At 39.4% G+C, this 13601-nt stretch overlaps 1 protein-coding gene across 2 annotated transcripts; it reads left to right on the top strand.

Annotated features, from left to right (window-relative positions):
- Window positions 1-628: 628 nt before the first annotated feature.
- Window positions 629-13212, top strand: LOC139148134 (cartilage intermediate layer protein 1-like). 2 transcript variants are annotated; one of them, XM_070719442.1, is made up of 7 exons: window positions 629-936; window positions 1357-1458; window positions 5932-6093; window positions 6467-6791; window positions 8640-8748; window positions 9516-9673; window positions 10395-13212. In XM_070719442.1, the coding sequence occupies exons 3-7, from the start codon at window positions 5974-5976 to the stop codon at window positions 12824-12826; spliced, it is 3144 nt and encodes a 1047-aa protein (XP_070575543.1). In that variant the 5' UTR covers window positions 629-936; window positions 1357-1458; window positions 5932-5973; the 3' UTR covers window positions 12827-13212. The 2 variants fall into 2 exon arrangements, with proteins under 2 accessions (XP_070575543.1, XP_070575544.1); XM_070719443.1 differs by lacking the exons at window positions 629-936; window positions 1357-1458 and adding an exon at window positions 5161-5227 and having other exon boundaries at window positions 10395-13017.
- Window positions 13213-13601: the final 389 nt, after the last annotated feature.

Genomic DNA, 13601 nt, shown 5'->3' with positions numbered 1-13601 from the left:
TAATAATAAAATTCAGGGACGGAGCGCGCCCATGCAGGGGTGCTCACTTTTGATAATTGTGTCATCCTAACAAAGGAAGACGAAACAAATCCCCTTTACATTTTGTGTACGAAGTTTGATGTTGACAAATGTTTGAATTCATATTCAGAATTTTACACGGAAGCTTCATGCATTGAGTCTCCTCTTTGAGCGACAGTTCATGAATGGGTATAGATGCTGATGCAATACGCTTATACTTAGTACTTGTGTTAATTGTCCTTTTAATTCAATACACTTCACTAAGGGTCGGCGATGACAGTGTCAAAATTCAAACTTTAACATTTGTGTTATTATTTATGTACACATTAACAACAGTCGAATGGAGTGAACCAATGCCCTGTTGTTTAAGGTTTGGAATAAACCCAATGAAATATTCACAAAGGCGTTTAAATTTGTCGTTGTATAGAATTTCCTATTTTCAAAGTGTTTTCTTTTGTTCGTCCTTTGATTGATAACCCCCTCTTTCGCTGGCGTAGCGTTTCCCGATGATCAATACAACTTAGCTACGATCTGTCATGGAAGTTAAGCGTCATGTAGTAGGTGTTAAAAATAACTTGATGACGAAGTGACTCGCAACTGAACTGCGTGTTAATTACACCTCACTCTACCCGGGTAACGCTAAAAAGACGTGCATAAGAAAAGCCCTCAATGCCTCGAATATCACACTATATCACGGAAAGAGGCGATCTCGTGCTGTCCCAAAGTTTTAAATGTGATGATAATAACGAGACATGGAGGTTGAACCTGTGCCAAATGAAGAACCGCGGCCCAACAGAAATGGTCCTAAACCAAACCGAAGACACAGATTGATGATAACTTTGGCCGTGCTAGCAGTGATTGCTCTATGTGTCGCCATCGTCTGTGTGCTCATATTCGTGGTGGAAATACACAAATCAGGTATTATTGCACGGGTTTGTTCTCCAGCCTTGTCATGTAATTCCAGTACATTTCTCGCTGCAAGACTTGTTTTCATATGGGTGGCCTATATACACGTAGGTAGGCCTGTGCATCCCTTACGCCTATGATCCTACGTTCGCTTCATAGGTTTGGGGATGAAATACATTTCTGATTCAAACCCTTGGTTTAGATGACCAAATATTTTGAACATGCATTTGCATTGTCATATTGATTGTCTCTTAGCCAGGATTAAAACTATTATTTGTGTTTTCCCCACAATATACCTTATTTGCTGGGTGCGTAAACCCTCCAGCCCCTTGATCACAATCCGAGACTTAGAAATATTTGTTATCAACTATCTCTTGTTTAAATCTTGCGATAAATGGCGATAGATTAAACGTCTATTTCTGTTTTAAATAGATACAGGGTTGATGGCAGCGACAACCATAATGCCAAAGCTGACGTCGTTGCTATGGACAACAGGACCAAAAGCAACCGAGTACGTGCCACCCAATCCTCGAGGCAAGTTCCAACTTTAATTCGTAATTTCTAAAAGTAGCACTTGACCCTCTGCCAAGTCCGCAATATACGACCGACGATTAAAGTGTTCTCTGATGAGCCAATAATCTTTGCAGCCCTGAAACGGGTTTTGCGGACTGAGGTCGTGCAGTGTGCGAGGGCCCGTAGTACGCCGTATGGCCGAGGTCTGCAAAACCCGGCCGTGTCAGTGCCATAAAAATTCAATCATATACCTTATGGAATGGCAAATTTGTAGTCAACAATATTTTGCAAAAACTTGAGACAGAAATACATGCGATATCAATCATTTATTACCATTTTTGTACATTTTTTCGGAAAAGCGATGGCCGCATCCCGTCGCGTATATAGATTAGACATAATGACGTCATTTGTTAACCTGTAAAACTCGTAAAGCAACGTACGTACCCTATACCAACTGAAAAGATCGAAGGCGTAAATCGAGATGTATGAAGAACGACGGCGTGATGTAAACTATTTCAAAAATACATAACACAGGCAGTGAGATCCGAGCATCCGAAAAAAATCCAATTGAAAGAAATTATGTGCCTTTAGACTGCTTTCACAAACACCTCTGGAGGGGGAACTGGTGGGGATATTTGAAAATAACGAGGTATGTTGGGGACATTTGAAGGGATTTGGGAACTGAAAGGGGAACGGGGGACTTGAAACAAAAGTGTCTCTGATTTATATGAAATTTGAATTGGGTTGTCTCTTGAATGAGAATTCACAAAACATAAATTGTATGGTAAAAATCATTCTCCTATTGTGTATCTGTTGTTAAGAATACATAGCAAACATACGTACTTTGTCACACCCAAAGACACGTACCAGATCACACTGAACTGCTCCAGCCTCTTTGTTCCAAGTGTCATTAATAACAATGATCACGGTATTTACACAAGTACAGAGTATTTTGCCAAACAGAATATTTGTTGTTTTCGCATGCTGTGGGGAATAGAAAAAACATACTGTAAAAATTGGCAAAAAGTCTCTTTTATGCAACTGTGTAAAATGTGTTCAGTTTTCCTGACAGGTGAGGGAAGCCATCCTGTTTCTTAACCTTTTCATGTGTTTTTGAGATGGAGATTTCCTGTAAGAAAAATGTCAAAACAGCGGCCCCTTCCCAGGAAGAGAAACACATACACATACACACACATACATACATACACATATACACACCGAAAAAACTGTCAATTCCAAAATCAGGGCAGTTTTATCTTGAGGGGGATTTCAAAATATGAGGGGATTTCAAAATTAAAGTTAGTCGGAAGGGGCATTTGAACCCATTTTGATTTTGTTAGGGGAGGCATTTGAGAAAACAGAGAACTATTTTGGGATTCACTCCCGGGGTGTTCGTGAATGCAGCCTTTGGTAAAGTTTGTGATCATTTCGTGATCATCTAGCGTCGCATGATCGCGCCCGATCTGATTTATATTCACTTTACTTTCAAATCTTTAAAAAAACGTCATCGACAACGTGCTTAATAATAACTGAATTTCAAGTGAATTTTCTAACTTCACGGAGATGTTGTTCGAATTTCATGCTGGCTTTGTTTGCGAATGGAACGTTTGCAGTACAGAGTAACCACAATTTTTAGTAATCGATAATTAAGGTCAAGGGGCACTCGTCGAAAGTGCAGGTGCCTCGAGAGAGTGGCTTTGAATAGGTATATCGCAGATCTTTCGAATCGTGACGAGTCTGGTACAACAAATGTATGTCTCCACAGCAACCTTTGTTCTGTAACGATATCGTGACTGAGCTGACGCAGAAATCGGCGAGTTAATTGCCTCACATTACTGAAACTGGCTGAAAAATCACAAACAACTGTAGAAGCAAGGAAACAAAATGATAGAAAAAGTAACATGTCACATGATTTGACATTTGCCGTTACCGAAAGTAAAGGCCCAAATAAAGAAGGAAAACAATTCCTGTTTTATCACGTCCAGCAAAAGTAGGATAGCTTGATAGCTTTTATTCGGAAACCTTTTGATTGTTTTCATTCTTTGTGCGCCGTTACTAAATGAACAGGGTAAAAAAGTATGATCTGAGCGTTATTTATTAGACTACTCCTACAACCAAAATGTTTACGGGTGGTGATCTTGACAAGGGTTTATCAGGTCACTGCAAAGGCCCACTTCTCTTGTCAGAGTGAACTTTTGTTTTTTCCCTTTATATTAACAATACAAGTACAACGGCAAAACTATACAATCTTAAAGCCAAAAGTGCTGACTTCCATAATACTTTTGTGCCATCCCGACCATGTCATATCATGATGCTGTGCTTACTATCAGATGTGTTTCTGCTTGTAAAACACTTTTACAAGTAATGTACGGCAGTTTCTGAATATTCATAATACACTGGGGCGCATGTTAAGTGTCGCTAATATACAACCGAACACAAATTTTAGCTGGGCATCATGTGACTATTGAGTGAACTAGCTCAAACACTATGTGATAAACTTGCCTTGCTATGCTCACCCGACCAATATTGCAATAAAAGTTTGTGATTTTCGGCAACCATTGTGAAATAAGAGCACGTGTACAGTCATTGTAGTTATCGTTCTGTTTGGGAAACTATTAAATTTTCAACTCATTAGAGTTCGACGTTGGTCAATGTTTTCAGGTATCTCTTACAAGTCGACGTTATTCAGACACGTAAATACCCACGCAGCTTACACTAGTAAAAAATATTGCGAGAAAATAGCGAGAAATGGACACCTTCTCGCTTTTTTTTTTGCGAGAATGCTGCGAGATTTCATTTTTTCACCCGCACTCAATGAACGAGAACTTATTTCTCGCCATGAATCTGCGAGAAACAACATTCTCAATTTCCAACAGCGAGAATTTATTTTTGCTTGAATTTCTTTTATCACATATTGACAGCGAGAATTTTGTTTCTCACTGATTAATGGCGAGAAATTAAATTATCGCCCGTTGACTGCGAGAAAAACTGAAATCTCGCACCATAAAAGCGAGAAAGTGTTCATTTCTCGCTATTTTCTCGCAATATTTTCTACTATGCTAGCTATATTGCTAAACTGTTGTTATTTAGAGCCAGTGAAAGTACAATGGGATTATATATCTTTTGAGAGAGAAAAATACACAAAGCTTCAATTTTTTGGCCTGAGTTCGAAGTTTCATTTTTACATTCATTATACATGTTGGTTTAACACACCCGTGGATTTGCTAGACAACACCACAAGGTGGGCACGACCGCTGTTGAGTACGCCGAGCGCTTCAGGGAGTCCAGAGATCGAGGTCTTTCACTAGGCAATGGCGGGAAATGAAAACAAAGTCGCCGGTTGTACTTGTCTAACCCTACGACAGCTTTCTCATCAATTTGGAAACTCGTCGATGAAAAGTTTCGCTTTATCTTTACGATTACGATAAACGTCGGTAAATTTGAAGTGCGTTTTCCGTTGTAATTGCTCTACTAGTTTCCATGGCAGGGTGAGTTTTGAAATAATACTTGACAACGTTTGTTTGTTTACTCATAATCCTTCATGCACATCGGGACTTATTGTCAAAAAAGACCTGTAGAATTCAATAACAATCAATGGAATTCGATAATAGCACTGAATGTCCGTCAGCCCCTCCAGCCATCGGTGATGCATACGTATTTTGGTCGCCTATTCAGTCGTGCGTAAACCCCCCTTATATCAGATCCCACTGGAAGATTAGCTATGCTACTCTACCAATTGTCTTCATGTTGCGCAACAGGCACCCACTACTTTCTCATGTTCGAGACTTAGGTCAGCCTCTCTGGTTCCATCTACAATATATAATATGTGACATTATGCAGCATAAGTTTACAATGGAACGAAAAGTACACTTATCGAATTTACCCCGTGAAACAAATATGGGCGGTTTACAGGACCTTGACAGCCCTAGGTTTTAAATTCTTCCACTTCAAGCAGCGGTAACGGCTATGTTATAAAGCCATGACATGTACATCAAGCGATGTATGTTTACTTGCTTTTTTTAACGAATCAATACGGCAAATAACAGTTCATTGTAAAATGTCACTTTTACCGAATGTATGGTCTACTCAAGCATAAACCCTAAAAAGACTCCAGGAGCATTTATGGACGAAACCTCCACGCATTGTATATCCTCAGGTAGATGTCGTTCAGCTTTACATAGCGGCACGGAGCGTAACGAATGTTCGCGAGATTAATAAAATGGTTCACTCGCGCGGTTTCTGCCTCAGGTCTGTTGGAAGCTTGCACCTAACTCTATAAATTTGTAGCGTTCTTGTAGAAAGCACTATTCCTTTGAGTAGTTGCATTAATTTTTTGCGGCAGGTTGATGATGAAACGTCTTGTTCAACATATGTTATTCAGATGTTTTACCACAGCACAATTAGTATCTACAAAACATATTGAAAGATACGTCTCCCTTATTTAAATTGTTATTTCGAACTCTTAATGACGTAAAAGAGATTACATACTTTTAGGAGGAACAAACTGGTTGACATGGGGCCAATGGTCGACTTGTGATGTCACATGCGGTGGAGGAAATCAAGCACGTCTCAGGACATGTTCTTCGAGTAGCGGGTCCGGTCAGTGTCCTGGAAAATCCTCGCAGAGTAGATCGTGTGGAGAATGGAATTGTCCGGGTAAGAATACTAAGTAATGAGAGTTTTTCCCCAAATTCCATACCTTTTATAAGCGAAGAGAAGGTGTGTAAATATTGAATTTGAGTCGAGATTTTCAAACTTGAAATGCAAGAAAATCGTTATAAATGGCCATTCAGTCAGGTTAAAATGGTACTGACCATATACATACTGACCATTACATTGTCATTCCAGAGAAGAAATGCATTCAAAAGCATTTGATCAGAAAGCACTCGAATTTAAAGTAACGCAAAAATTGAACATTTTGGTGTTATCGTAAACGAGCTCTTCAACTCTTTAATAGATTAAATAGTTCCCTTTTTAATCGTACGCAACTTTAGATCACAGCAACATTTCCTGTTTCTTACCTTCAAAGACTGTACTACAGTATGTTCAGAGGGCGCCCTTGACGATACTTGTTTGTTCTGCGTATGTGAGGATAGTTTCCGGGACTGTCACTGATATCTCTGGAGCCCCCTTGAAAGATGTGAACATATACCGTGCAGAGAATCCCCTGGCTGTGATCGCCACCACTGACAGTAGTGGCCACTATGAAATTCACGATGTCTGCGTCAACGGAGCTGACTTGATTTTCGGAAAGGAGAAATTTGTCACGGTAACGAAAACGACATCATCTTCACGACGAAAACGGCGGGTATCAGAACGCCTGCTTGCTCTGCAAGTAACCTTGGAAAGACTCGGTGAGTAACGTGCATTTTTTACAGGGGGGGGGGGGTGGAAATCGGGGAGGGAGGGAGGTTGACTTTTACAAAATGATTTTTAAGAGAGTCAAATTTTACAATCAATTACTGTTGGGGTCAAATTTTACGAAGGTTCGTATGGAGTTATGGCAAAATACAAAACAAAACAAAACAACCCCCTAAAAAACAAACCAAACAGAATTGACCAAAAAGTATATAAAACAGAATACGAACATGGCTTTATTCTGTCTGAACAGGTGATAACAAGCAGAAAATAGCACTTTTGTTCACAAAAATAAAATTTTCCAGTTGATCAAAAGAAAATAAGTGTTATGCCATGTTCACGATATAACTTTTATAACACTTTGAATACTAAGAAAAACAGCTCAAATTTTTGGGAAAATGGTGTAATAAGAAGTATTTGCAAAGATTTTTGGACTTTGTAATTGTAATTGCACATATTTAAACAAAAAATCTGATTTTGGATTTTCACTGAAATGTTGATTCTCTGCACTAAATTTAGTCTATGAGGAAACTATGAACAATATTTATCATATATAAAACTAGCTAAATCTGTGTATTTATAGCAGTAGTAACAAACTTGGGGTTCTGGAATTATAGTGACAACACCCCCTTTTTAAGCCTCTATTTCCAATACCGTTTGGTGGTGCCTTTCCGCTTGAATTTGCAAATGGAAGCTCCCATCCCCGAAAAACGCTCACCTATCCGATTTTAACGTTAATTTTAAATATTAAGCCCCTTGACACACATATGAACATGTAGGAACACTCACTTAGAGAAATGAGAACACATCGGTAGGAATACATCTGTTGAGAGGAGAACCATCCCAAGAAGAAGCAATATTCCACCCTCGGTCTACGAGCCAATTCGAGAGGAAAGGCACCACCGAACAGAGTTGGGAGCCCTCCTGGGTGAAATGGAGGCTTAAAATGGGGGTTTTCTCACTACAATTCCAGAAACCCCAGATTTATACTACTTATAGCCACCTAATAATTGATATTAATGTTCTTGATTAGACCAGGGTGGTTACAGTGCATGTGTGTGCAAGAAATTGATTTTAGAATTTCACCGAAATGTTGATTCACTATACATTGTAGTCTATGAGGAAACTATGAATAATTTTTCCAATACAAAACTATCTAAATTTGTGTATTTATAGACGCTTGATTATTGATAATGATGTGTATGAGCGAGCAAGAAATTTGATTTTGGAATTTTACCATAATCACTGTACATTGTAGTTTATGAGGTAACTATGAATAAGTTTTTTACGATACAAAACTGACTAAATCTGTGCTTTTATAAATTATAAATGTTTGACAAATGATGTAAATGGATATGATGAGAATAGGGTATTTGAAAGAACATATGATCAACAAATATGATATTGGAATTTCACCCAAGTGCTTATTTGTAAAGAGTGCTTATTTGTAGAGTTCATTAGAATTCCTTGAAGCTTCAAAGGTCAAATTAGAAATTATATGTCGATTAATACTAGACTGAGACATCTGAGGGAGGGTCACTGTTTTCTGTGCATGAAAATTGGGGAGGGTCACTCTTTTTCTCGCAAACACTTTTGAAGGGTTATTTTTTAACCCTCTTTGCATTTCATTTATAGCTTAAGTTCCACAGACCCCCCTCCCAGTAAAACGAATGCTCCCTAAGATCGTATTACAGTGCTATTGGACGATGAAACTATCATAACTGTCTCTATTGATAGTATAAGTGCATTATGCATATTTTAACCGTATACGGCATGATCTATTATATGTGAGAAGTAATTATGTTGTGGCATTTACGTCACACTATGATGATTTGCATTTACAGAACCACTTGTAATGAGTGAACACCCACAGAATAAAGTGAGATACCAAGGTCAGAGTGTTACGTTCTGTTGTATGGCGAAGGGAAACCCGGCACCTTCAGATTACGAATGGTAAGCAAATCAGAGTGCATTAATATTTTGAAGTTATCGACTGAATTACCTATGCTCCATAAAACACATCATGCTATTTACATTACTGACAAAAGAATATGAAAGTAATAGAAACATCTTATTCACGACGATTTTCTCTGTACTGATAAATATCTCAACATCCGTTACCCTTTTATCACTTATCCTGCCAAATAGAAAAAGTTATTAAAAAGTGTGTTTCTCGCTCTTGCTTAGCCTTTTCTCTTTTGCGTTCACTTGAAATCAAGCTGTCAGTGCGCCACAAGCGGCAGAAAATGTGCACGTCTGTCGGATAAAACACCGACACACTACGCAATGATGAGCAGTAAACTTCTTCCCATCCTATAGCTGCGTGTCAAAATTATACCCGCATATAAACAACCATCTTTTTTCACAGGGCTAGCTGAATTTTATGAACACCAACAGGGAAAAAGTAAAAACACAAAAAGTGAAATTGTGAATGCATCATACATATTGTCGTTTTGCCTGCTTCGGAATCCAGTAGACCTAAACCATTTTAAAAATAATGCTATCATTTTCCTTCGGATATGAAAAGATTTTGACGGGAAACTTTGAAGGATTTGTTGAATAAAAACAATTACATCTCGGTAAATGTTTTAAGAATGTAACGTTGGCCAAACATCGTGCAAACTTCGAAACGAACAATTTGGCCTGAATTTTGTATGTAGAATAATTTTCATAATTAAAACAACCTTTAGAATTGTACGGACGTCCTTCGTGTTTAACAGGTTCAAAGATGACATCATTCTTGACTACACAATGTACGACTACAATAACACGTTAACCCTGTCTGACTTGAAATGCGAAGATGGAGGACGATATAAATGCCGAGCAAATGGCCAAGGAGGGTCTCAGTACTCTCAAACTGCATTATTGACAATAATTGGTAAGAGCAATGATCTTGCAAGACTTTTCATATTGGCTGGACTTCTATTAGTTCACACACAGTTGTCAAAAGCCAGGGATGGTTTTTGTTTCTCTTGTAGAAAACCAGTTTTCTGCTCGAGTGGATTGTTTATTTTGACTCTAAACTTATACTTTGCAACTATTCCCATGTTCTCTGTTTGTCATGTCTTTTTTCCTTGAATGCACCATGATGCAATTTGTCGAATACGCAAGGGAAATGATGAATTCTGTTCATGCATATCCATCACAAAGTTGATGTATAAAAGTGGCCACAGAGGAACAATATTGTTACTCGGATTTTTTGTCATGATAACAGAGGTAGTGAGCGATATCGATTTTTTATGCAGAACTTGCAGAAACTATTTTAGTGCGGAGTCATTTTTGACTTATTCTCGTGACAAAAAAATCGAAGTCGGCAAAGAAATGGAATCCGCTGTTCCGAGCAACAATCCATAAATGCTCTTTGGCCTCAAAACAATGTTTCCATGGCTGAAGTGATACTTGAGGAATAGTGGAACCAAACTCTGAGGCAAACGTTATTATTCCTGGCTAATGAGAGGTGATGGATTATGGCCAAGGAGTAAACCGGCAGTACTAAAGACATTCTTATGTTAGTTAATTAGTTACAATCCCTGTCAGCCTGTTCACAAAATTACGGAAAAAAATCGTCTAACCATCTACGACATTGTATTTTTACACAGAATCGGCTGGGACTGTGTGCAGTTCAACACCAGGAGATAAGTTGTTTAAACTTCCAGAAGACTGTTCAACGCCCGATGATTCAAACTACTATAATATAGGAAAATGTCCCCACAGTATTTGCCCGAACGATAACACCAGCCAACAATGTGTAGACTCCCAGGGCTATTGTTGCGGTCCCCTTGCATTTGAAACTGTTGATATATCGTGTACAGCATTTACTATCCCACTTCAGGTTATTTCGTCATGTGGTTGTGTCCCTTGTGGAAGGCAAACCATAAAAGTTAGGGGTATAGCAATAGCAGCAGACGATGGGACTCCCTTGAATTATGGGTCTGTACTTGTTGAAAATGAGCAAGTCGACAGAACAAATAGTAAAGGTCACTTTAGCTTTGAACTTCCAAAAGGGAAAAACCGCGTGTCGGTAACATTTAAATCTCGCAAGACAGACGATTTCGTAACAACAACTAAGATCTTCACCCTAAGTGAAGAAACAAGCACATATCATACAGTGTATTTGCAAAGACGTGCTCCCTCGGTAACACTAGATGGCAGTGTTGATTCCACCATACCTCTTGGTGGTGATGAGGGACAGGCGAATGCAGAGCTTTTCATACCGGCAGGTTCATTTTACAAGGAAGACGGCACACCATACACTGGTAACGTACAGGCTAGCCTGACTCCAACCGATTTAACTGATCAGTCTGCTGTTGACACCATCCAAAGCGACCTTTCAACTCGTGACGCCGAAGGTCAACAAATGCCCCTCAAAACCTTTGGAATGTTTTCAATGCAATTTACGGATGACAACGATGATCCACTCAGAGTTGATGGAGACATGAAGCTTTTCATAGACGCGGAGAAGGCTAACATTGACACATCTGCGGCCAGTTTACCGCATCTGTGGTTCCTCAACGAACAAACTGGAGAGTGGGAAGACATAGGGGGTCTGGAAATTTCTCAAGAACGACGCAAAAAGCGGCAATTTGACACTCAGGACTTTGTGGTCGGTAACATAAATTTGGTTGGGTATGATCTTACAAATTTGCCCATGTGCAACATCGATCAAATTGAGAGTGGACCCCGGATCTGCCATCTCAAAGTGAGGGCGTACACCGATGATTCATTGACAGAGCCTTTGGAAGGTGTAACAGTAACCGCAATTACAAACGACCTCGTTGTACGAGATAGATACGCACCAGACGTACAATCTGGCAGATTTAGCTTTTTCTACACGGCAACAACCGGGCCCGATGGCAGTGCCTGTGTCTTGACATTTTGTGGTCGGAATAATTCGCTGTTTTCCATAAATGTCAAGGCAGAATATGGACAGACAACCTTGACAGCTGTTCATCCAAATGACGTGTCAGAAGAAGAACACCCGAGTCAGTGGCCACAAGATCTACTTTCAACATTAACCCTCCCTCAGAGTCCAGGAGACGAGACAGGTTGGGTGACCATGAGAGGACTGACACCACAGATGGCTTATACACAGACAGAGATCAGGGAGGAGTACGATTGGTGGTGGTATGACTGGTACTGGTACGATGATGACTATGAGTGGTATGGTTGGCAATATGACTGGTACGACTATGACAGAATTGAATCCAGAGAGTTGGGTCCTTTCTATTGGCAGTGGTGGAATTACTACACAGCAAAGGAAAGATGTATCGATGCAAATCTGACAGAAAACCATCTAGTGTTTGCTTATCCAACTGAAGAGAGCGGTCTTTATGAATATGAACATGAAAACTATGACATTGAAAACGTTGACGATCAAGAGAGAGACCGCACAGTTTATTCATGGTTTCCCTATGAAAATGAAGATAAAAGGGTCTGCTTTATAAAAATACTTGTGGAAGGCGCCTCCAGCGAGCGATTTTCAGTTTCCAGCTTTTCTGGAGGCCACCCTCGAGTCGCTAATAACACCATGTATGGTTTGAGAATAGATGATTCGAAACCAGATCCACCTGTCTCTGGGATATCGCCAAAAACTGCAGCTTGCATCGAGTTCAAGTGCAGTGGGTACTTACGTGAAGGCGATGCTTTTGGTGACGATCACTTGCCTGACGCCGATGAGACCATAATAAAAATTGCACCTTCGTCTCTATCCTGGTCAAGATGTCGACTCAAGGGTAACTTGTCAGGCAGCATATACCAGGAAGCAGCCAACTCGGACCTGGTTGATTTTATCAGTGACGATAACTTGCTGCATATGGTTACATTTGACGAAGAGTTAAAGACCTTAGGTTTCCAGATCCCCCATCAAGACATTCCCACCTACACTACAGGCATCTATGTGTCCAAGGGAGAAGGACGTGATGGGTACGATGACGCATTGAAGAATTGCCACGCTGGAAGAGACACTGCATATCTAGATAATTCAGCACCTAATCCCGATTCAGCGTGGGCTGTCACTTACACATGTGAATAGATTCTTTGGAAATGCCATATCCATCCGACATGAAAGAGTCCACTTATCATTAAATGGAAATCACAAAATGGCGACAACACCTGTGTCCGATATAATACCAAAGAGTTTCTCATTCAATGGAACAGGGATACCGGAAACTGCACTAAAAAATCTTAATGTCTTGTACTCTGACACTAGGAAACTTTCTTATTCACTGAGCGTTCTACCTACAGCAGACTAGCTGGACATGGGGCATACATGCAGGAACAATTATCAAACAGTCTTGTATGGACTATAGGCTGCAGTCACAAATAATGGGTAGGGGAGGGTTGGAGGAATCAAGATTGAAATCTTAATCCGTTTTAGATCCCCTCAATACCCTTAAAACATTTCCAATCACACCCTCTACATTAGGGACTGGTCAGTTTCTTCGGCCTGGGGGCCGTTGGATTATCTTTTGCCGACGTCAAAACGTGGCTGACCCCACTATTCCAAATTTTGAAAACAGGGTGACCCCCGCACGCGACAACTGTAATATGTAATAATATAATACTGTAATATATATATATATATATATATATATATATATATATATATATATATATATTATATATATATATATATATGTAAATATATGTTATATTTTACATACATTTATATTTTAAGTCATATACTGTGTTTTAATGAAATTGTTGGCATGTCAGTTGTAAGATAGGAATTTCAAAGTGTCAATCTTAAAGTTTGAATACAGTACATTTTGAATGAGCTGTGAATGTATTTCACACTTTCTATGCTT

The sequence above is a fragment of the Ptychodera flava genome, chromosome 13 (assembly GCF_041260155.1).
Source record: "Ptychodera flava strain L36383 chromosome 13, AS_Pfla_20210202, whole genome shotgun sequence".
Lineage (NCBI taxonomy): Eukaryota > Metazoa > Hemichordata > Enteropneusta > Ptychoderidae > Ptychodera > Ptychodera flava.
Note: the sequence above shows the minus strand (reverse complement) of the source record. Positions and strands in the feature narration are given on the sequence as shown.